The 23136-nt window shown below is 34.5% G+C and overlaps 1 protein-coding gene across 1 annotated transcript; it reads right to left on the bottom strand.

Moving 5' to 3' along the window:
- Positions 1-5447: 5447 nt before the first annotated feature.
- On the bottom strand, positions 5448-7365 carry LOC112702439 (uncharacterized protein At2g39795, mitochondrial). The gene is made up of 3 exons (XM_025753454.3): positions 6955-7365; positions 5988-6331; positions 5448-5879 (listed from the first exon to the last, which is right to left on the bottom strand). Exons 1-3 carry the CDS (start codon positions 7219-7221, stop codon positions 5720-5722), a joined length of 771 nt encoding a protein of 256 aa, XP_025609239.1. The 5' UTR covers positions 7222-7365; the 3' UTR covers positions 5448-5719.
- Between the last annotated feature and the right edge of the window lie 15771 nt (positions 7366-23136).

Consider the following 23136-nt stretch of genomic DNA (forward strand, 5'->3'; position numbering starts at 1 on the left):
AATTTTAAAATAAACTAAATAAAATTATTAAAAGAGAGAGTATCTTTGTTGTACCCAAGTTGATGGAATTCTAATGTTATGACATTTTTCAGAGGTGTCAATAAAGGAGAGAGGTTGAAACTATGTCTAAATTTGAGGATTGAAAGAGAATACCTTTACAGCAGAACAGCTCGGGTGACAGTGTGACCCTAAAGGAGAGAAGTTGAAACTATGTCTAATTTAAGGATTAAAACTTAAAAGAGAGTACCTTTACAAGAGAACAGCTCGGGTGACACATTGACACCGATCATTCGGCGGAGCTGTGTCAAAGAGAAAGAACAAAAAAACACCCTTTTAATTATGAAAAATGCTACCATGACATTGAGGTCGTATTACTAAAATCGCGAACAGAACATAATCCAAGGAGATGATTCTTTCGATGTCCTTTATACAAGATATGCTTATATTAAATTTAGTTTCAGACTGTGTTTATTAAAAGTATTTTTCAATACTCAAATCTTTTTATCTTCATGTTCAATGAAGTAGAAATAAACAGAAATTTAAATTGAGATATGAGTATTTCGTCTGAGTTAATGAAGTAAAACATGAGTACAAAGACAAAATCATTTGAGATGCTAATTTGTTGCAACATTCATTTTCATGGACACTCTTCTTTTTAATAATCTTATTTAGGTTATTTTAAAATTAGAAATAAGATATATTTCACCTCAGATTTTCAAAAAATGATAAATAGTGTTAAATCATTAATTTATATGTAACTATACACTACACTTAATGGAAATGGAATTTTTCTAAGGGCAAATTAATTTAGTCATCTTTGATGTATACATTAAAATTTTGATTATGTAGTGTGTATATTTTGTAATTCAAAAATTTTTTCATGTGTACTTTTATTTATTTACTCAATAAAAAAATAAACAGAAAGATTAACTTTATTTACGTTGATATCATTTTAAGAATTAAATTGAATTGTTAAATTTATAAAAGACCACATATATACGTGATTTTTCAAGATTTATTTTAATGATTAACCCATAAATATTAGTTCATTGAGCAATACTAATACTAAAAGCTTCTTATTTATTGAATTTTATTGTTATTTAAAAATATTATGTGTATATAAAAATTAATTATTAGATTGACTATTATATCTTTATATATAAATATATATTATTTAATTTATTTTTATATGTATTTTATATTTTATTATATATTTTATAAATTTAATTTGTATGTACAGACAATATAAAATGTTTTACAGAATTGTACAAATAATTATTCTCTTGGATAATTATTTATGTGGTCAAAATAAAAAATAATTATTTTTGCTAATGTGACATTATGTGATTAAATATACATATAAAATGATTTTATATTAACGATATATCAAAATTAAATTTTATTTTTTATATGAATAATTGATTTAATAATTGATTTTTGGTGTCTATATAATACGGTTAAATATTATTAGTGATACTTTTACCTTCCCAATCACGGTATTCATGAATGTTCTAACAATAAAGTTTTGTGAGGATAACTTAGTTACAATGACGTGCAAATATCAGGTTTTACTTAATGTGGTTAACGCCAAAACGTAAACAGAACTTGACATGACAACTATTGGCAAGATGCACCTAACATTTGAGCAACGATATTGAGTGACTTCATGCTGCCTCAGGATGTGAGTAGGAAGACGCTACTTATTTTTTTTGGTGACTAGACACTACTTAATTTGAGAAAGTACAATTAAAACTAAGAAAATAAAAAAAAATTGGATATATGCATAGGGCCCTATTGAGGAGGTAACGAAGATTTTTTTTAGATCAGTAGTAAACAATTCGATCTTTTTAGGGAGTACAGAATATTAATGTCAAGTGATTAAATTTAATTTCTTTCGACATTGTTATCAAAAACTAAAATCAACAAAAAAAACAAATTAGACGATAAACATAAACAAAAAACAAATTAGACGATAAACATAAACTAATAAACAAGTAAATAATACATACAGAATCAAAACATTCCTCAAATGTGATACGTTGAATTGGATTTTTTTGTTCTATACTTCCATCACCTATTATAAGAAGTCAATGTACTTATTTTTTCTATTTTATCCATCTATAGTCCTTAATTATTGCCCTTGATTTCCACTCTTTTCTTGATTTGTATTCACTTTCTTTCTTGAACTTCACATTTGTGTTCTGCAATATATGTTTTATGTTACTTGTCTTATTTCTTAAAAATCTCAACTCCCAGTTTATATCTATATTTTTATGTAACTACTCTACAATGTATTTATTATCAACCATCATTTTTATATCTTCTTCTGTTACTCCTACCTTTTTGAAAACAAATTGCAAGGACATTTGCAGTCCAACTAGTAATGCATCTCCCATTGACTCATGACTCACCAAATCACCCATATAATAGTGTATTTCTTTGTTTGGTTCCTGTAAATATCCACCAACACAAAATATATTTCTATATGGTTTATACTAAATACAGTTCCATCATATCCATTTCCTGTCTCTTTAAATTGCACTTCTCTCCTGTATACTTCTCACTTTTTTTTCAATCTACATTCAAGGTCATAGACCATAATTTTGAGCAAAAAGAGCAATGAAGAAAAAGGTGATTTACCAACTCTTGCGCCTTCTCACACAAAACACAAGTCCCTTCACCTTGGCTTATGATTCCCTTCCTTATTAGTTTGTCCTTTATATTCAGCCCATCTGTTATCACAAATCACACGAGCATCTCAATTCTAGGTGGTACCAACCATCTCCATAAATCATCAAAGATATGTTTTATAGTTGGCTCCCATATATTTTTCCTTCGGCTACATTGATGAATGATTTCACATTGGATCTTCCATCCAAGCTAAATCTCCATGAGGCATTATCTATGTTACCTACACATAAGAACACACTATCTAAAATGTTATTTAATTCTTCTATTTGTACTTTCTCCCTCTCAAAAAAAATTCCTTCGCCATTGGAGACTCCACACCCATGATGAACCGATCTACATCCCACACTCATATATAGTGCTATTCTTCTGATTTGAAATCGCAAATAGCCTTTAAAATTTATCTTGTAGTGATACATTCCCAACCCATATATCTTTCCACAACCTTGTTTCTTTACCTTTTTCAACACAGTTTCTCCATCCCTCCTTACAAATTTCTTTGTACAACTCATTCTTCTTTGCAAGGTTCACAATCTCCTTCCATTGACCATTGGATCCTTTATCATTGTGCTCTTCAACTGGCATGTTCTTGTCTACATCATAACAAGATCCAATTACTCTCTTCTACAGTGGTTCATTTTTTATCTGAGTACCTCCACCACCACTTAAACAACATGGCTGCATTTTTCATTTCTATATCTCCAACTCCAAATCCTCCATGCTCTCTAGGCTTTTGAATAGTGCTCCATTTGATTGTTGGCATAAATTTCTTTTCTTTTTTGTTTCTCCAGAAGAATCTCTTTTGCACCTGTATAATTTTCTTTACAACTTCTTTTGGCATCTTAAAGAGACCAAAAAAATATATAGACAAAGTATTTATTACCGATTTTATAATTACCAACTTCCCTACTTTTGTTAACAAATTCGATTTTCAGCTACTTAACTTCCTTTCTATCTTATCCAAGATTGGTTTTCACGTTGCAACTCTTCTTGGACTTGCTCCCAATGGAATGCCAAAGTATGTAATAGGTAGTGTTCTTACCTCACAATCCATTACCTCATTCAATCCTTTTCTATCCTCTTGTTTGCAATTCACCAGAATGATGATTGAATGATGATTGAGTATTAATCATTTTCCATCCTTATTCTAACTTTATGAAGTGATTGCATACACATTTCACATAAGAAAATGTCTTAGAAGTGTAAATAATATACTTTAATAATAAGATAATCAAATTCGTTAAGATTTGAATTTAGGCTATCATTTTTATTTTATTCTATGAGTAAAGTATCGTTTTTATCTGTAATGTTTGGGGTAAGTCTCAAAGTTATTTCTAACGTTTAAATCGTCTTATTTAAGTATTTAACATTTCAAAATTGACTCAATGTTGTTTTATCGTTAGAGATCTGTTAACAGAATTGACGTTGGGATAAAATTGAGTTGATTTTGAAACGTTAGGAACTTAAATAGGACAAAAACGCTGAGAACAAAAACGATACATAATTACATGTATAGAAATAAATTTTAATTTTATCCTTCAATAATATCAATTTTTTAGTACATAGTTATTTAATTATTTTTAATCACATCTAAGTAAATTATACTTAATCACATTGTTTTTGTTCTAAATAAATTTATTTTTTATAATTTTATTCTTAAAAATTTTTACTCATCATAAAATATTTGTAGAATGATTAGTACATAAATTTGTGGGAGAAAAATAATACATATACAATAAAATAATATAATTCTAGTCATTCTACAAATATATTAATATGTTTGAAATAATATTTAATAAGATTGAGATTTTGCAAAATTAATTTATGTATTTAGCTTTCTCTTTTGAGATCCAAATACATCGTAACAAAACAATTATATTTTCTTTTATTGATCATTATGAATTTCTTATGTTCATTTATAATATTTTTAATAACTAAAATAAAAATAATTAAATATAACTAAAATTGTCTATAAATTATTCTATACGACACTTACGGATACAACCAAATATAATTTAAACTATGACTAATTATTAGGATTTTTTATTTTTATAAATTAAATAAAGGTAATAATTACTAAAATAAATAATTTTAAAAATATTTATCGAAATAAATACTCCTCTCTTATGTCGTTTACTCTGTAAATGAGATAATTTTGTATGTATCTCATGTTTATCTCGTTTACAGTGTAAACGACGTTTACAATAATCCAAATTTTTGGCATGCAATTAGTATATAAAAAGGTATGTAGAAGAGATTAAATAGATATATTTTATCAATTTTAGTCTATTTTAAATGATAAGGATTAACACGTTTACTTAAAAATTATTAAACTGCTCATTATTAACACGGTACCCGCTATTTAATAATGCATGTTAATGCATGTTACTACTTTATTGATATATAATATGAAATCTTTTTTACTTAAATTATATTTTAAATTTTTATGTACTTCTATGCAATAAATAAAATTTATATGTACTCCCGTACAAAAAACAAAAGAAGTGAGTAAATATGAAAGAAAGCAAATGTGCATTGTAAATATTTTAATGTTTTAATTTGTAAATTAGATATTTTAAAGATTAATTATGTTATATGTACATAGTAAATAACCACCGGTATACATATTGAACAAAAAAATCCATAAAGTGCTCTTTTTCTCGACTCTCGACAAAATCTCTAACTCGAGTTCTCTGTTTGATACGCGTAATAAAAAGATGGAAGACCAAAGGCACGCGCATGAAATATTAACTAAGAAATGAACAACTAATACTTGGCTTTCTTTATAATTTTCCCAAAAAAGAAAAAAAAGTTGTCAAGCTCATTCAAGAAAATGCGCTAAAGAGGATACACAAACAAAATTAACCAAGCACTTTTTTTGAGACATAACCTACTTCTAATAGGAACTATCACTAAACCACAGTAACAGGGTATCTAATTATATTTCCCTCTGAATGTATGGCATCAACGCATATAATCAGGTTATTAAAACAAATTTTCAGTGTTGCGTGTTCTTGCTTAAAATAACGTCTCATGCTTCAACGAATTGCTTGAGCTTCTGCAACCAGACCAAGTATTCCCTGCTATCCTTGTTGATCATGTACTCATGCAAGAAATTGGTTGTGCTAGGCTTGATTCCTCTAATTTCTAAGTACTTGTGGAAAGACTTTTGGAGGCCCTCGTCCAAATCCCTGTAAGACAGGAACACAAAAGAAGTTCAGACAGGGTCTAGAAATTACACTACCAGTATATTGAACTGTGAAATGAAAAGATTCTGAGTGCAAGGTGCGGAGACTTACTGGAAGTCTGGTCCTTCGTATGCAATCTGATCCTCGCTGGGTTCCGGATTCTTAACAGACAAGCTGTCAATGACGACCTCATCGGGGTAAGCCACACAACTGAATTCCAGATAGGGCCCATCCTTCTTGTAAACACTGACTGAAAGCGGAATGCTTGACTGAGATGCTCTCTCACTCTCATCGTCGTCGTCACGACCATCATCATTTTCTTCCCCGGTGACCAGATCAGGCATGTGCACCTCAACCTTAATTTCCTCACCTTGATATGTCCTTTCAAGCATTATAGTCTGCTGTCCCGGCTGATCAAGTATCTTAAAAGGGAAATTACTTGGAGCCTCGTCTACCTGTCTCCATAACACCAAAAAAAAGTGTGATCATACAACTACTTTCCTGAATTTCAACAAGAAACTCCCAAAATAAATCATAGTTTAAATATAACTTTTATACCTATAGTTGTATTCAAATTTGATCTGTCCAGATAACATAAATATTCTCGTACAAGTCCACATAGTTTCTTACAATTTATGCTTTAGTGACCAAATAAAGAAATAAATAAAACTATAAGGACCAATACTCCATAAAATTATGAATAATTAATTATAAAAAAATACAATTCAAGGGGCAAGTGGTGAAAAGAATACAATATTGGTATTTAATGGCAAGAACAAAATAAAAAAGAGTAAAGCACATCACATATAAGAAAGAAGAAAAAAAAAGCACTAAATTTATGATACACACTTCAGAAGAAAAATGACACTACTAAAATTAAATAATGCATAGAAGTTTTTATGTGAAACAATGCTACAGCAACATTTTTTAGTCAACGAAACATCAAACCAGTGGAGGGAGCTAGAAATAATAATCAACCATCATAATAATCATTGAATTGAGCTGATTACCGAATCCCTTTCATTATCAAGATAATCATTTCACAGAATGATGAAGAAAGAAGAGCAAAGAAACTTACAGTGTGATTGTCGGTTTCCTGGGCGCAAGTGATCTCCGATTCGATGACGCGGAGAAGGTTCTCGTCGGAGGTGGGCTTGTTCTTATAAGCCAAAGAAGAAAAACCGAACGTCGGAACCGCCGAGTCCTTTTGCACACTCTGGTTGATGGCGCTCAACAAAACGGTGCGGTAGCTACTCTGCCGCTGAGTGTTCTTCAACAATTGCCCTGCAATCACAAGAGGCCTTGCGAGAGATCCAGACCTGCGAAGAATCGAGCTGAACGCCATTTCCGAAACTGAGGGGAAGAGAAAAACAGCCGAAGAGGGAATGGGGTTTTAATAGGGTTTAAGAGATTTGGGAAATTTTCAAACCCTAAAACTTGTAGTAATGTTACGCAAGTGAAGCTCTCTAGTATTCGGCCCATTCTCTTTTTCGGACCGGTCCATAAGGGAAAGGAGTATTAACATAGCCAACAATAAACTTTTAGCCAACATATCCGGATTTTCATAATTGTTAAAAGGAAAAACAAATGTTTTTATCATAAATTTTGCGAACGCTGACAAGAGTACTCATCAAACAAAAAAAAACTAATGTTGCCATAATAAAAAATGAGTTCTATGTGACAAAAATACCAAAACTTTAAACAATAAAACTTGGAATAATGTTATCTATGACTGATTTTGTTATGTTAGACTAAATTGGTTGAACTTAGTTACCAAAAAGACTTAAATATGTAGATTATTCTTATTTTATTCATTTCAAGATCTTGCATTTCCTTTGAAGATATTTGTTGAATTATTATATCTTATATATCATGTATTCTTTATGTACTCTCACTTAAAAATAATTACAATAATAAGTCTATTATTGATAAAAAAAAATCTAAGTAACACTTAGGTTTTTTTGTGTGCATAATCACTTAGTTGGGTATTTTGTTAAATTGAGAATAATTATGCAAAATAATAACTAGGTAGAGGTTGTAGTTCTTGTTTTAGTTGGTGATAAATTATTGTTCTGGATAATGTTCTTGACTTTGTATTAAAGGAACGAGTGAGCTGACCACTCGACCAACCCAAATTGGTTCTATTTAAAAGTTTACTTCATGAATTATAACTCAAAATTATTTAGTTACATAGTCAACAATCGCATTAGAAAATTCTATCTTTTGATTTAGTAGAATGACAATGCAAATTAATTATACTGATGTAAACAGCTCAAAATAATTGTCACATATTGTTAATGACTTGGACATTGTGCCTCTTCTTAATTAGTCGGTAAATTTTCTTCTAAACAATGCCTGTAACCTATATAGGCTATAGCCTATAGTGAATATGATAGTTTGTTCATTTCCCTTTTTATATCTCCGTTAACTTAATTTTATTCTACTCTGCACGTTAATAATTTTAGTTTCGTCGTGTTGTAATTTTTTGTATTAAGAAGCACGAATATTTTTTATTGAATTATCGTATTTACAAGTCAAATACATTTTAGATACAACAATTATTTAATATATAGGTGTAGGCTTTTTTATATTCAATTACATCATAATTAAAAAATAAAAAACAAATAGATCCTTCATTTTTTATTTTGAAAACAAATAAATCATCAATTAATTAAAAATAAAAAACGTCTCTACTTTTTAAAATATTAGACATCTAAATCTTTACAAATGATCTATTTGTTTTTATATATTTTAGACGAAAAAATTTAAATATTTTATATTTAAAAAAAATATTGTTATATTTTTAATTAATCAAAAACTTATATATCTTTAAATTATAAAGTCAAAAATTTATTTATCTTAAAATATCTATTTAAAATTATCTCATGTATCTATGTGTGTATATTTAGTATATATGTGGTGTATCTGTATTTTACGAAAATTAAAATTAATATATTAATGTATCTCATATCATGTATTGTGTTTGTATCAATATTCGTAAATTTTTGTTATATAATTCTATTTTATTATATATTTCTAGCTATCATCGTGTTATATATATAACTAAAAGAGTGAAAGTTCTCAATTATTGATACACAAAGAAGTGTTTTATTGGATTTGTTTGGATGAGATTTTATAAAAAATATTTTTAAAAAAATAAAAATAATTTTATATTTAGATATTTCATGTAAAATATTTTTTTATTTAATAATTATATTTGGATATAATAATATAAAAAATATTTTTTGTTTATTTATCATATTAAAAATATTTTTTAAATAAAAAAGATATTTTAAAAAGATATAAATTATAATTTTTAAAAGATATTTTTTAATTTTTTAATATTTTTATTTTTACTACTAAAATTTTATCTAACATATTATTAAAAAATTTTAAAAATTAATTTTTTTAATAACTTAAAAACATCCAAATAAACACAATATTATAAAGAGATTTTTGCTATAATTGTTAAGATTTAAGAACAATTTTGAACAACCAAAATCCCTTCCCCCAAACCCCACCTACCCAACCCAAAAAAAAAAGCACTCCTTAAGTTCTTTTAATAAATTTATTTTAAAGGTGTTCATACCCTGACCCAATGCAAAGGCCCAGGTCCAACTAAAAGGCCTAATCTAAGGGATTAGAGCCTAGCTAAGTGCCGACCTTCACATAAGAAGTCGGTGTCAACCACGACTTAGCTTGAAGAGGTCGGATGCGAGATTAGCTGGCAGATAAACACTCATTCAAATGAGTAACCGCCCCTAAAATCTCTCTAACCGCCTCATAAAGCCATATCTTAACCTCCCCAAGATAATAGGGACGGTTATCACCCTAAAGATACGGCACTACACCAACGGTGGTTATTGGCTCACCACTATAAATACACTGACACCCCTCAGGTATCTCTAAGTCCAATACTCTCTAAGACCTGCTTACACTCTTGCTAACTTAGGCATCGGAGTGTCTTTGCAGGTACCACCCCCCATTCACACGCGAGCACAAGTCGGACGGAGCCTCCCGAGTTACGGACCTACCCGGAGTTCTCCTCCATTACACACTTGGGCCACCAAACGCCATTCGTCGTATTAATCTCCGGTTACCTACCGTAACATTGGCGCCGTTGCCGGGGACCCGCGAGATCATCCCTCGATGGCAGATAGATCCCATGAAGAAGGCCATGTCGAAACAGATTCCGAGCAAGAGAATCTAGACATGGGCAATGACAATGAAGACACAGCCCAACATCAAGACAATGATCAACACAGAGAGGGTACCTCCGGAGTAAAGAATCCGAAGGTAAATTCCTCAGATGGGCGTGAATCAGAAAAAGGCGGACCAGCTCACGTAGCTGAATTAATGGGATTGGTCCATAGCCGCCTGGAGCAATTGGAACAAGAGCGGGAGAGGCAAAAGGAAACCGAAAGGTACCTTAAAGAGGAGATGGAACGGCGAAAAGAGTTAGAAAGAAAACTCTTGCAGCTAGAATCCTCCCTCAAGAACTCCCGCGATGAAGGAGAAGATCAACTCCCGGGCGGAGAAGATCCTTTCAGCGAGGACATAATGAGGGCAAAAGTTCCAAGGAACTTCAAAAGCCCTGATATGGACCTCTATGATGGAACTACGGATCCAAAGCATCATCTTAGCAACTTCAAAAGTCGGATGTATCTAGCTGATGCCTCCGACGCTACGAGATGCAAGGCTTTCCCGACCACTTTATCGAAAGCAGCGATGAAGTGGTTCGATAGCCTTCCCCCAAGATCCATCACTAGTTTTGAAGACCTCTCAAGGAAATTCTTGATGAGGTTCTCAATCTAAAAAGATAAGGTAAAACATGCACCGAGCCTCCTGGGAATAAAACAGGAGGTCGGAGAGTCTTTACGAGCCTATATGGAAAGGTTCAACAAGGCATGTTTAGAGATCCAAGACCTGCCCACAGAGGCAGTAATAATGGGGTTAGTCAACGGACTTAGAGAAGGCCCCTTCTCACAGTCCATATCTAAAAGACACCCCGTTTCTCTAAGTGATGTACAAGAAAGGGCCGAGAAGTACATCAACATGGAAGAGAATGCAAAGCTAAGAGACCTGAGTTCGCGACCTGGACCCACTTCCTCCTCTAGGGAGAGAGAAAGGGAAGTCAAGAAGAAGGAAGAGCTCGGTCTCGAGAGGCCCAGGAAGTATCACTCTTATACTCCTCTAAAGACTTCTATAGTGGACGTATACAGAGAGATTTGCAACACTGAAAGGCTGCCACCCCCAAGACCTATTAAAAATAAAAAAGGGGGACGTCGCAGCGACTATTGCGAGTACCATAAAATATATGGTCACTCCACCAACGACTGTTACGACCTCAAAAATGTGATAGAAAAGCTGGCTAGAGAAGGTCGGCTTGACAGATATCTCATGGAGAGGTCGGACACCCATGGAAAGAGAAAGCGAGATGATATGGACAGGAGAGATCCTCCACCACAGACCCCTAAGAGACACATCCACATGATCTCAGGAGGATTTGCGGGAGGTGGAATCACCAAATCTTCTCGCAAAAGACATCTCAAAAGAGTCTATCAGGTCGGAGATGAGACACCCGACCTTCCCACTATATCATTCACAAAAGAGGATGGGCAAGGGATAATCCCCGGACATGATGATCCCGTGGTGATAACTATGATCCTAGCCAACGCCCATCTCCACAGAACCCTAGTAGATCAAGGAAGCTCGGCGGACATCCTTTTCAAGCCCGCCTTCGACAAGCTAGGGTTAGATGAAAAAGAGTTGAGAGCTTACCCCGACACCCTATATGGGTTAGGGGATACGCCAATAAAGCCACTGGAATTTTTACCCCTTCACACCACCTTTGGAAAAGGGGAAAAATCAATGACTCTGAGCATAGACTTTATAGTCATCGATGAAGGGTCAGCCTACAATGCCTTAATCGGCAGAACTACCCTTAATCGCCTTGGAGCAGTGGTATCAACTCCTCACCTCTGCATGAAATTTCCGACTCCAGGAGGAATAGCAACGGTGAGGGGAGATCAAAAATTGGCGAGGAAGTGCTATAACGAAAGCCTAAATCTGAGAGGAAAGGGCAAAGAAGTCCACACCATAGAGTTAGGTGGAGCAAGAACCAGAGAAGAGCTACGACCCCAGGCGGGAGGAAAAACCGAGGAGATACAAGTCGGAGAGGAGGAAGGAAAAAACACTTACATAGGAGCCAACCTAGGGGAAACCCTGAAACAAAGGTTGGGTGAACTCCTAAGAGCTAATTCCGACCTCTTCGCCTGGAAGGCTTCCGACATGCCCGGGATTGATCCCGAACTCATGTCCCATAGGCTCTCGGTTTACCCAGGATCCCGACCTGTACAACAAAGAAGACGCAAGCTCGGCCCCGAGAGGGCCTCCATAGTAGAAGAGCAAGTACAGACGCTCCTGGAAGCCGGCTTTATTAGAGAGGTCAAATACCCAACGTGGCTAGCCAACGTAGTACTAGTCAAAAAACAAAATGGTAAATGGAGAATGTGCGTCGACTATACCGACTTGAATAAGGCATGTCCTAAGGACCCTTATCCCCTACCGAGTATTGATGCCCTGGTGGACTCCAGTTCAGGGTACCAATACCTATCATTCATGGACGCCTACTTGGGATATAACCAAATCCCGATGCATGAACCCGACCAGGAGAAAACATCGTTCATCACACCAAAAGCCAACTATTGCTACGTGGTCATGCCATTCGGACTGAAGAATGCAGGAGCCACGTACCAAAGGCTGATGAACAAAGTGTTTTCCCCCCATTTAGGGAGCTTAATGGAGGTATACGTCGACGACATGTTAGTAAAAACCAAGCAAGAAGTCGACCTCTTAACCGACCTCTCACAAGTCTTTAACACTATAAGGTTGCATGGGATGAGACTAAATCCCGCAAAATGCACCTTCGCAGTAGAAGCAGGGAAATTTCTAGGCTTCATGCTAACACAAAGAGGGATTGAGGCCAATCCCGACAAATGCAGAGCCATCCTAGAAATGAAAAGTCCGACTTGTTTGAGAGAGGTTCAACAGCTCAATGGCCGACTTGCAGCCCTCTCCAGGTTTTTGGCAGGATCGGCACTGAAATCCCTTCCATTATTCTCCCTATTAAGGAAGGGATGCCAGTTTGAATGGACTCCGGAATGTGAGGAGGCGTTCCAAGAGTTCAAAAAATTCTTAAGCCAACCTCCTATATTAACTCGACCAATACCGGGGAAAGACCTCGTCCTATACCTATCCGTCGCAAACAGGGCTATCTCATCAGCCCTGATCAGAGAAGACGAGGTCGGGCAACACCCGGTCTATTTCACCAGTAAGGTTCTACAAGGTCCTGAGCTAAGGTACCACAAACTAGAGAAGTTTGCTTACTCCTTAGTGATAGCCTCACGAAAGCTACGACCTTACTTCCAGGCTCACACAATAAGAGTCCGTACGAACCAGCCCATGAAGCAAATCCTTCAAAAGACGGATGTTGCAGGAAGAATGGTTCAATGGGCGATAGAGCTCTCCGAGTTTGATTTGAGATACGAAACTTGGACTGCAATTAAAGCCCAGTGCCTCGCCGACTTCATTGCAGAATACGCAGGTGAACAAAAGGACAAACCGACTACATGGGAACTCTATGTAGACGGATCCTCCAACAAGACGGGGAGCGGCGCAGGCATAATATTGGTAGATGGAAAAGGAACCCAGATAGAGGTCTCCTTAAAATTTGAATTTCCGGCTTCAAACAATCAGGCAGAATATGAGGCCTTGATTGCCGGATTAAAGTTAGCAGAAGAAGTTGGCGCTGCAAAGGTGATGATCTACAGTGACTCACAAGTGGTGACTTCCCAAATAAGTGGAGAATATCAGGCGAAGGACCCCAATATGAAGAAATACTTGGAAAAAACCTTGGAACACCTTGGGCACTTTGCGGAAACCGAGGTTAAGCACATAACTCGGGATCTAAATAGCAGAGCTGACGCCCTGTCCAAGTTAGCAAGTACCAAACCCGGAGGGAACAACAGAAGCCTGATTCAAGAAACCCTCCAAGAGCCCTCGGTATCAAAAACAGAAGATGAACAAGAAGTACTTGAGGTAGTCGGCCTAAACCTCGGATGGATGAATCCCTTAGTCGAATACCTGAAATTCGACATCCTCCCCAAAGAGGAGAAAGAAGCTAAAAAGATCCGAAGGGAAGCACAACATTATACTTTGGTGAGAAATGTCCTTTACAAAAGAGGGATATCAACACTATTGCTGAAGTGCGTACCGACCTCAAGAACCATCGAGGTGTTGGAGGAAGTACATAGTGGGATCTGCGGAAACCATCTCGGAGCAAGGTCGCTGGCCAGGAAAGTAATCCGAGCAGGATTCTATTGGCCGACCTTGCAGAAAGATGCAACAGACTTTGTGAAAAAATGCCAGCCATGCCAGATGCATGCAAATTTCCACGTGGCGCCACCAGAAGAGCTCATTAGTATAACTTCCCCCTGGCCTTTCGCAAAATGGGGAATGGATTTGTTAGGTCCTTTTCCCCAAGCACCAGGGCAAGTCAAATACTTAATCGTGGGAATAGACTACTTCACGAAGTGGATAGAAGCAGAACCATTAGCCACCATCACCGCTCAAAGAAGTCGCAGGTTCCTCTACAAAAACATCATCACAAGGTATGGAATACCTTATTCCATCACCACAGATAATGGAACCCAATTTACCGACGCCACCTTCAGAAGTTTGGTAGCCAGTATGAAAATCAAGCATCAATTCACCTCGGTAGAGCACCCCCAAGCCAATGGGCAAGCCGAGGCAGCTAACAAAGTCATACTGGCAGGACTGAAGAAGAGATTACAGGAAGCAAAGGGAGCTTGGGCTGACGAGCTCCCCCAAGTGCTATGGGCTTATAGGACGACCCCCCAATCCGCCACAGGAGAAACACCCTTCCGACTAGTCTACGGCGTAGAAGCCATGATTCCTATAGAAATCAGTGAACAAAGCCCAAGGGTAATTCTCCATGATGAGATCGGAAATGTACAGGGGCACAAAGAGGAGCTCGACTTGCTCCCCGATGTCCGAGAAAATGCCCAGATAAGAGAAGCGGCATTAAAGCAAAGGATGACTACCAGATACAACAAGAAAGTCATTCGAAGAACATTTGCCTTAGATGACTTGGTCCTAATCAGAAACGACATTGGAGTCAACAAATCAGGAGATGGAAAGCTCGCCGCAAATTGGAAAGGGCCATACAAAATCAAGGAAGTGTTAGGAAAAGGTTATTATAAAGTAACCGACCTGGATGGCACTGAACTACCAAGGTCGTGGCATGCTTGTAATATGAAAAGGTACTACAGTTAGAAGCGAACTCTACTCCCTGATGTACTCTTTTCCCAGCTTCATGATTTTTTCCCAAAAAAGGGTTTTTTCTGGAGAGGGGTTTTTAACGAGGCATCATAGTAGAGGCTAAGGGAAACATACTGTCAAGACCCTTAGTAGCAAAAAGGTACCTTCCAAATTAATAAAGATCTTTTTTACAATATCTCTCTTAATATCCTCCTTTATTTTTTATAAGTCTTTTTACGAAACGCGCCGACTTAAACTCGACAAAACGTGAAAATCCCATGAACCGACCTAACATGGTCGTCAGGATGAAACGACGAGGTACAAGTCGGCGTAAAGAGGTTATATGAGTTGATCGTATTAAACTCGGGAACAGTCCGACTCATAAGTCGAAGACAAGAACCCGAGTAGAAAAACTCGGATATATTCCGAGTAAATGAAAAACGCATCACAAAAATAACATAAGTCATAAAAACTCACTAAAGCAAAGTTGAGTATAAAGGATAACAAAAGAGATAGGAAAACCTGAAAAAGCTTAAAGGTTGCATATAAGCCTTCGAATGAAAAAGGCTCGAGAAAACAATGCAAGCTAACAAAAGTTTTTTTTTTTCCGAAAAGATCAAACATATCCAAAACAGAAAAGCATGTGCACGCATAAGGTAACTTAAAACCCTTATCCAAAAAAAGGGCATTTATTTTGTTTAAAACCCTTATCCAAAAAAGGGCACAGATAGGAATATTTTATTTACGGCCTTAAAAGGCCAGAAGAAAATTGTTCACAACCACCAACAAATAAATAGAAGTTTAAAAAAGGGGGGACCCACAGGCCGGGCCCCCATATAGCCATGAAACAGAAGTCATTTTTTCAAAGTTGAAGAGGAATCACCACCACCAGGAGAAGCACCACCAGGACCGGGAGGAGGAGCCAAAGAGGAAGTCGGGGCAAGGATTGAAGAACTGGAGCATCTTTGGGACGAGGAGGAGACTCAATAATCCTCTGCCCCCGAGTCTTTAGGTCTGACTCGGAAACGACCTCGGGGACAGGAGGATCAACAATGGCGCCATCAATAACCACTTTATCAGGATGTAATGGAGAAAGGTCCAAGTCGGGGGCTATAACCCTGACCTGCTCCAAGAAAATTCTCCAAGACTCCTCGGCGCCCTCGGCGATAGAGTCCTCCAATTCAGTATAAGCATTCCGAGAGTTCAGCAAATCCTTCCTCACCTCCACCATATCTTTAAATAAGCTTTGATAACTTTCCTGGGCTGCCTTCCTCAGATTCGCCTCCATAGTGCACTGGGCTTGCAGCTGGCTCTCCTTCTCCCGGAGGACATCTCTCTCCTTCCTCAGTTTATCCCTCTCCTCCTTTAACTCCCTCTCATGTTTTTCAAACATGAGAAGCCTCTCCTCCAGCTCCTCAACCTTTGGGGAAGTCCCCAAGGAGCTGAGGGGAGTCTTCTCAAATATGTCCAAAAGTTTGCCACAAACTCCCGCCGCCCTAAAGCTTTCCTCGGCCAGAGCGGTAAGGTGGTTCCGAACAGAAACATCATCCATATTTATAAGAGGATAGATGTTCTTTCGGACGAATGCAAGAGCATCCGCCTTAACCCCACCTTCCCAAGAAGGGCCAGACTCTGAAGTCTTGCGCTTCTTCTTCTCCGGCTCGGAAAGTAGTGGGGCAGAAGGGAGTGGTCGAGCCAAACTTGAGGAGGAGGAAATAATAATAGGTTGAGAGGGAGTACCCACATTTCTAGGAGGAGGAGGAGGAGGAGGAGGAGAGATGACCGCCTTGGCACCCCCGGACCTAGCCCGGGATTTCGCTTTGGCCTCCTGGACCCTCTGGTAGGACTCTTGAGCATTCCTTTTTGCCATATCTACAAAAGAAACAACCAAGTTACAAGTCGGTAAAATACAAGTCGGGCAAAACAACTCGGAAATAAGAAATGCATGCGCCACCTATGCAAGATTGAACAAAAGCCGACGTCCCCTGAAGGATTTTCCTCGTATCTAAGTATGGGGCCCTCCCCCATGCTTCTCGGAAAAACCCTACAATGGCCGCCTCCACCTCGTCTAGGTCATCTAGACCAATCTTTTCGCAAGGGGAGGCCGGCAACCAGTAAAGGGGAAAGCGGGGGGAGGAATGCTCGTCCAGAAAAAAGGGGTGGTGACCCTCTACGGCTTGAACTCTGAAGAAGAAGTTTTTGAAGTCATGGAAAGATTCGTCAAAAAGGGTGAAAATCCTCCGACCTTGAATGGCTCGGAAGGATACCCATTGTTGTTTGTTGTTTAGCCCACTAAAGGGCTTAGTCATATGAAAGAGAAAGAAAAAAATCCTCAAAGAGGTCGGGAAGTCCAGAGCATGGCTTATAAACTGATAAATCTTCAAAAAACCCCAAGAATTGGGGTGAAGCTGAGTAGGGGCAACTTTACAGTGGTGCAAAACGGATATCTCGAAATCTGAGAAAGGAAGAAAAACACCCAAACGGGTGATCATACATTCATACATGAAGAAAAAATGAGGGGCCGCCTCATTAACTCTCCCAAAACAGACCCGGTCTTCAGGACCCGGGGTTATCAGTTCATATTTGGGCTCGTCCTCCTCCGAAGTACAGAGCCTATGATGAGTACGGAGGTGAGTGATGAACTCAGCGTCGACCAACGGTTCCTCCCCAAGGACCGTAACGTCAACCCACTGAGAAAGAACGTCTACAGAAGCCATTTTTTATATAAAGAAAAGTGGCAGAAACCTACAAAAGGGAAAAAGAAAAAGAAAATCAAAAAACACGGCCCCTAAAGAAGAGAGATTCGAAACTAGAATCTACAGGCCAACCTATCTACTCGCAAAACAAAACATGCAAACATAAGGCATGACATGGAAAAAGCAAAACTAACCTTTATCCGGAAATGAAGGTTGGAGAAGAACAGGAGTCTTTGAACGCAAGAATGCAGCACGAACAAGATAAGAAGAAGTTTGAAAGATTGCATAAACGGAAAATGGAAAGAGAGGGAAAGTATTTATAAATAGGCTAGGGGGCATAATGGTAAAAAACGAGGCAGTCATTAATGAGACTGCACCGTTACCAAAGTCCTCAATCCCTAAACAATCCCTCAACGGACACGACGCTTGAATTGACGTAACTGTCAGAAACTAAAGGTCGCGAAAATCACGTCGGTTTCCAAGACCCGTGTTCTTTCAAACAAGTCGACTACGCACCCGAGTTGAATACTTGAACCCAAACTTTAAAGAAAATTTGGGCTCAAGTAGGGGCACTGTTCATACCCTGGCCCAATGCAAAGGCCCAGGTCCAACTAAAAGGCCTAATCTAAGGGATTAGAGCCTAGCTAAGTGCCGACCTTCACATAAGAAGTCGGTGTCAACCACGACTTAGCCTGAAGAGGTCGGATGCGAGATTAGTTGGCAGATAAACACTCATTCAAATGAGTAACCGCCCCTAAAATCTCTCTAACCGCCTCATAAAGCCATATCTTAACCTCCCCAAGATAATAGGGACGGTTATCACCCTAAAGATACGGCACTACACCAACGGTGGTTATTGGCTCACCACTATAAATACACTGACACCCCTCAGGTATCTCTAAGTCCAATACTCTCTAAGACCTGCTTACACTCTTGCTAACTTAGGCATCGGAGTGTCTTTGCAGGTACCACCCCCCATTCACACGCGAGCACAAATCGGACGGAGCCTCCCGAGTTACGGACCTACCCGGAGTTCTCCTCCATTACACACTTGGGCCGCCAAACGCCATTCGTCGTATTAATCTCCGGTTACCTACCGTAACAAAAGGTTTTAACAAATGATTTATATTAAGCCCACATTTCAGCACAAAACTCATTGCAAAATGAAAAATTTTAGGAGCTAAGCTATTTTTTCCCCATAATTGATGATATGACCAACAAATTTCGTATACATATTTGTCAAGTTTTTGCACACATATATTTGAGTGATGTACGCATGAAATAGTATACTCTGCATACACACAAATCACAAAAAAAAAAGTGTATGTGACTAATGTTTTTCAGTCAACATATAATTAATAATAAGTATAACTGTATAAGGTACCAACATATTATTTATCAATTTATTACCAAAAATAATTAATTATTATATTTTAAACACATATATAAAGAGACACATAAAAAAATATATCTATAAATACACTTCTATTAAATACAGCTATAGAAAAGATATTTTTATTAGACACATTCACAAAGACACTTTCAGTAAACACAGTTATAAATAAGAGTTGGCAAAAATGCAACAGTTGGTAACGTAACGGAATTGTTTTAATTAACATGTAGTCTACTTGTTTCTTAAATAATCTTTTTCACTTATTTTTAAAAGTATTAACAAGTATAATAACCCGTATCATGCATGTGATAAGATAGAAATTATAATTCTAAATTTTTGTGTTAAAATTAATTTCAATTATAATAATTTAATTAATAAAAAAATAATTTGTATGCATTTTTTTAATATAGTGTTAATTGTATTAACTATAAAATAGTTATTTATTCTACTTTTTTCAATAAATCAAACATATATACTCAATATGAACATAAATAATCTAGTAATACTTAAATTCACTAACAAAGTTTTATATGTTGGTTTACTCTGAAGTAAGAACATATCAAAATCAACTCAAAATAAAGTACAAATTAATAGAGAATCCTAATGCAAAAAGTTTTGCAATAAACAATAAATAATTTAAACCTACTGAATAACAATTCAACGCTATCCTTTGATACCTGCAAAATATATATCTGAAACAACATTGTATCAATGTTAGTATATAAAATTATATGATTAACATAATTATAAAATTGTTTATCAGGAGAATAAAATAATACGGATTTTTATGATAATTTTAATATTCTCAAGCTATTAATGTACAATAAGAATGCATTATCCATTAGCTCCTAGAATTGTTAAATTTTTTTAATTGATAGTAATAAATTTTAATAAATAAATAAATTTAAGTAAGATATTTTGTTATTACCTTTTTATTATAAGCTCTCAAAAACTTTTCTATATACCACATTCATCGTGCATTTATCTTCCAAGTGCACATGATCTTGCAACAGCAGCACTTGCAGACCATCTTTACTGGTTACCCTTAGTAACGTAACATACAATTGGCCATGGGTAAAAACTGGCCTTGGAAGATAAATTCCAACTTTCGATAGAGTTTTTCTATGGGACTTATTTATTGTCATTGCAAATGACATGATAATTAAAATTTATCTTCTTTAAAATCTGATCGATAATGTTTCATTATTTGAAATTAGATTTAGTATTGAGATAAGAACAATATTTTCAGCTTTATTATCGGTTAAAGTTTTGCACTCTATCACATGATTTTGGAGTAAATAGAGTTTAGTTGAACTGTGTCTGTATTAGAAAAAAAAACAAAAGGAGTTGTATAGATATATGTTTTGCAATATTTATTTACGTTAATTTTTATCTTTCATAAGCTACTGTTACTTTTAAAATATCTATTTAATATATCATATATTAATATTAATAGTATTTTTTAAAAAGATAGTTTTAAAAATAATTATAACATGATTATAAATATAATATAAATAAATATGTCAAATAAAAGGTTAAATCAATATGCTTACTAATGTCCTTGTTAAATTTTGCAAATTGGATAATTAGTATGTATTTGGTTGCTTGGTGATCACATAGATAATTGAGTAGTTGAATTGCAAATTAATTCTACAGTGTGCATTTAATTTTTTTTCATTTCTTAATAAAAGCAGAAATTAACAGAAATAAGTAATAATATATAATAAAAAAAGATTTTGCATATGAATAGATAATAATCTATTGTTACAAAACAAATTATAATTGTAAAATTTTAAATCTTCACATATTGCAAATCATGGAGATCAACCACAATATAATGGCCACTTTTTCCTATTTTTGACCATGATATAAGTTCTCCTTTTCCAGTCAAGAGTCTAATAACATCTAATTAAAAAAACGAATTAAAAGTATGAAATTAAAGACAAATAAATGAACAACACAATAATAATAATAATAATACAAATTAACTACGTATCAAATAAGTTAGCCTTTTCATTTGTTTGTCTCAATATATCAGCATGTGATCGAAAAAATTGAAATGATTGTCAGGAATGTTACGATCATCGATCGTACTTACTATACGTGACTCCTTCTTAAAAGTTATTCTACACACATGTGCAGTCGAAAGATAAATTCTGTTTGATTCTTCAATCAGAAAAATTTGAGAAGACACAAACCTTCCCCTTGGTTAAATCATTCTCAAATATCTTTGTCAAATAATTTTTGTTTGAACAATGAATTTTATCACACTGTAAAACAAATTAAAAATGAAGACCATTAGCACTTATAACTCTATTAAATCACTTGAAGAAATCATAGAGGATAATCAACCTACCTTATCATCCATGAGAACCATTTTTAGGTAAGCTATCTTACTCTTGTCAAATTTGGATGAGACTTTCCATAACCTTATAATCCTTGCCTTTATTTTTCAAACCTTTTCATTACATAATCTATTATAGGTAATAATACTGTTGATAGAATCATAGCTTGTAGCCATTAGGTATTAAAAATAATAAAGAGAAAAAAAAAATATGAATGAGGTACGAATTTTCAACAATTGACTATTACGACTTATTTATATATATATATATATATATATATATATATATATATATATATATATATATATATATATATATATATATTACGGATTTTTAATGGAAATACTTGCTACAACTAGAAAAAAATTATATAAATAGAGACACCTGCTATATATATATATATGTTATTCACATTAATTATATGCCAAATTTTTTGAAAGAAATAAAAGAGGAGATATATAAATATGTATAATATTAATGCTATATATGAAGCAGGTTTAAATTGTTATAATTATAGAGACTTACTATAATTATATCAAATTTAATTATGACTATAAATAAATAAAATAGATAACGATCAATACTATTTTTTTATATTCAAAATATACTGTAAAGATAAAAAATAAAATCACTAATGATTAAAAATTTGAGTGAAAACAAAACTCGATAATAAAAATTAAATTTGTTAACTAATTAATTTTATGTCCATATATTATTATTATTATTATTATTATTATTATTATTATATACTGATTAAAATTATAAATATGTACTGATAAAATTATTACATATGAATGAGAATTAGAACTATATCAATTATATCAACTATATTAATTATTATTATTATTAGTATTATTATTATTATTATTATTATTGAATAATGATGATAATTTACGTGAGAATAACTTTTACCTATAAAATATCTAAAATTAAATAATATTCAAGTATAATTAGGTGACAATTATAATTCAAATTATTGCATATAAAGTCACGTGAATTATTATTATAATTGATATAATTGCTATATATACTCTCAGTATTATCAATTATCAATTTAACTATATCAATCATATTCAAATTATTAGTCAATAATTTTAATGCAAATTCTTGCTATAATTAAGTTATTCTTATGTTATTATCTTGTATTAATCGTTATAATTAATTCAATAGAGATATTTATTCAATATATATGTTATTTATATTAATTACATGTCAATATTTTTAAGAAAAAATTAAAAAAAAGATATATAAATATATAATATTATTACTGTATAAAAAATAGATATAAATATATATATAATGTATTATTAAAAAAATAAAGCCTATATATAAGAATAACGAAAAACTCAAGTAAGAATTTATTGTTGGTTTTTATGATTTCTATTACGTTTAATGAAAATTGAGCTATCTAAAAAGTAAATATTGAAGTGATTACTATATCATTTTGTTATTAAGGTAATTACTTATTATTAAGGTAATTTATT

The sequence above is a fragment of the Arachis hypogaea genome, chromosome 7, assembly GCF_003086295.3.
Source record: "Arachis hypogaea cultivar Tifrunner chromosome 7, arahy.Tifrunner.gnm2.J5K5, whole genome shotgun sequence".
Taxonomy (NCBI): domain Eukaryota; kingdom Viridiplantae; phylum Streptophyta; class Magnoliopsida; order Fabales; family Fabaceae; genus Arachis; species Arachis hypogaea.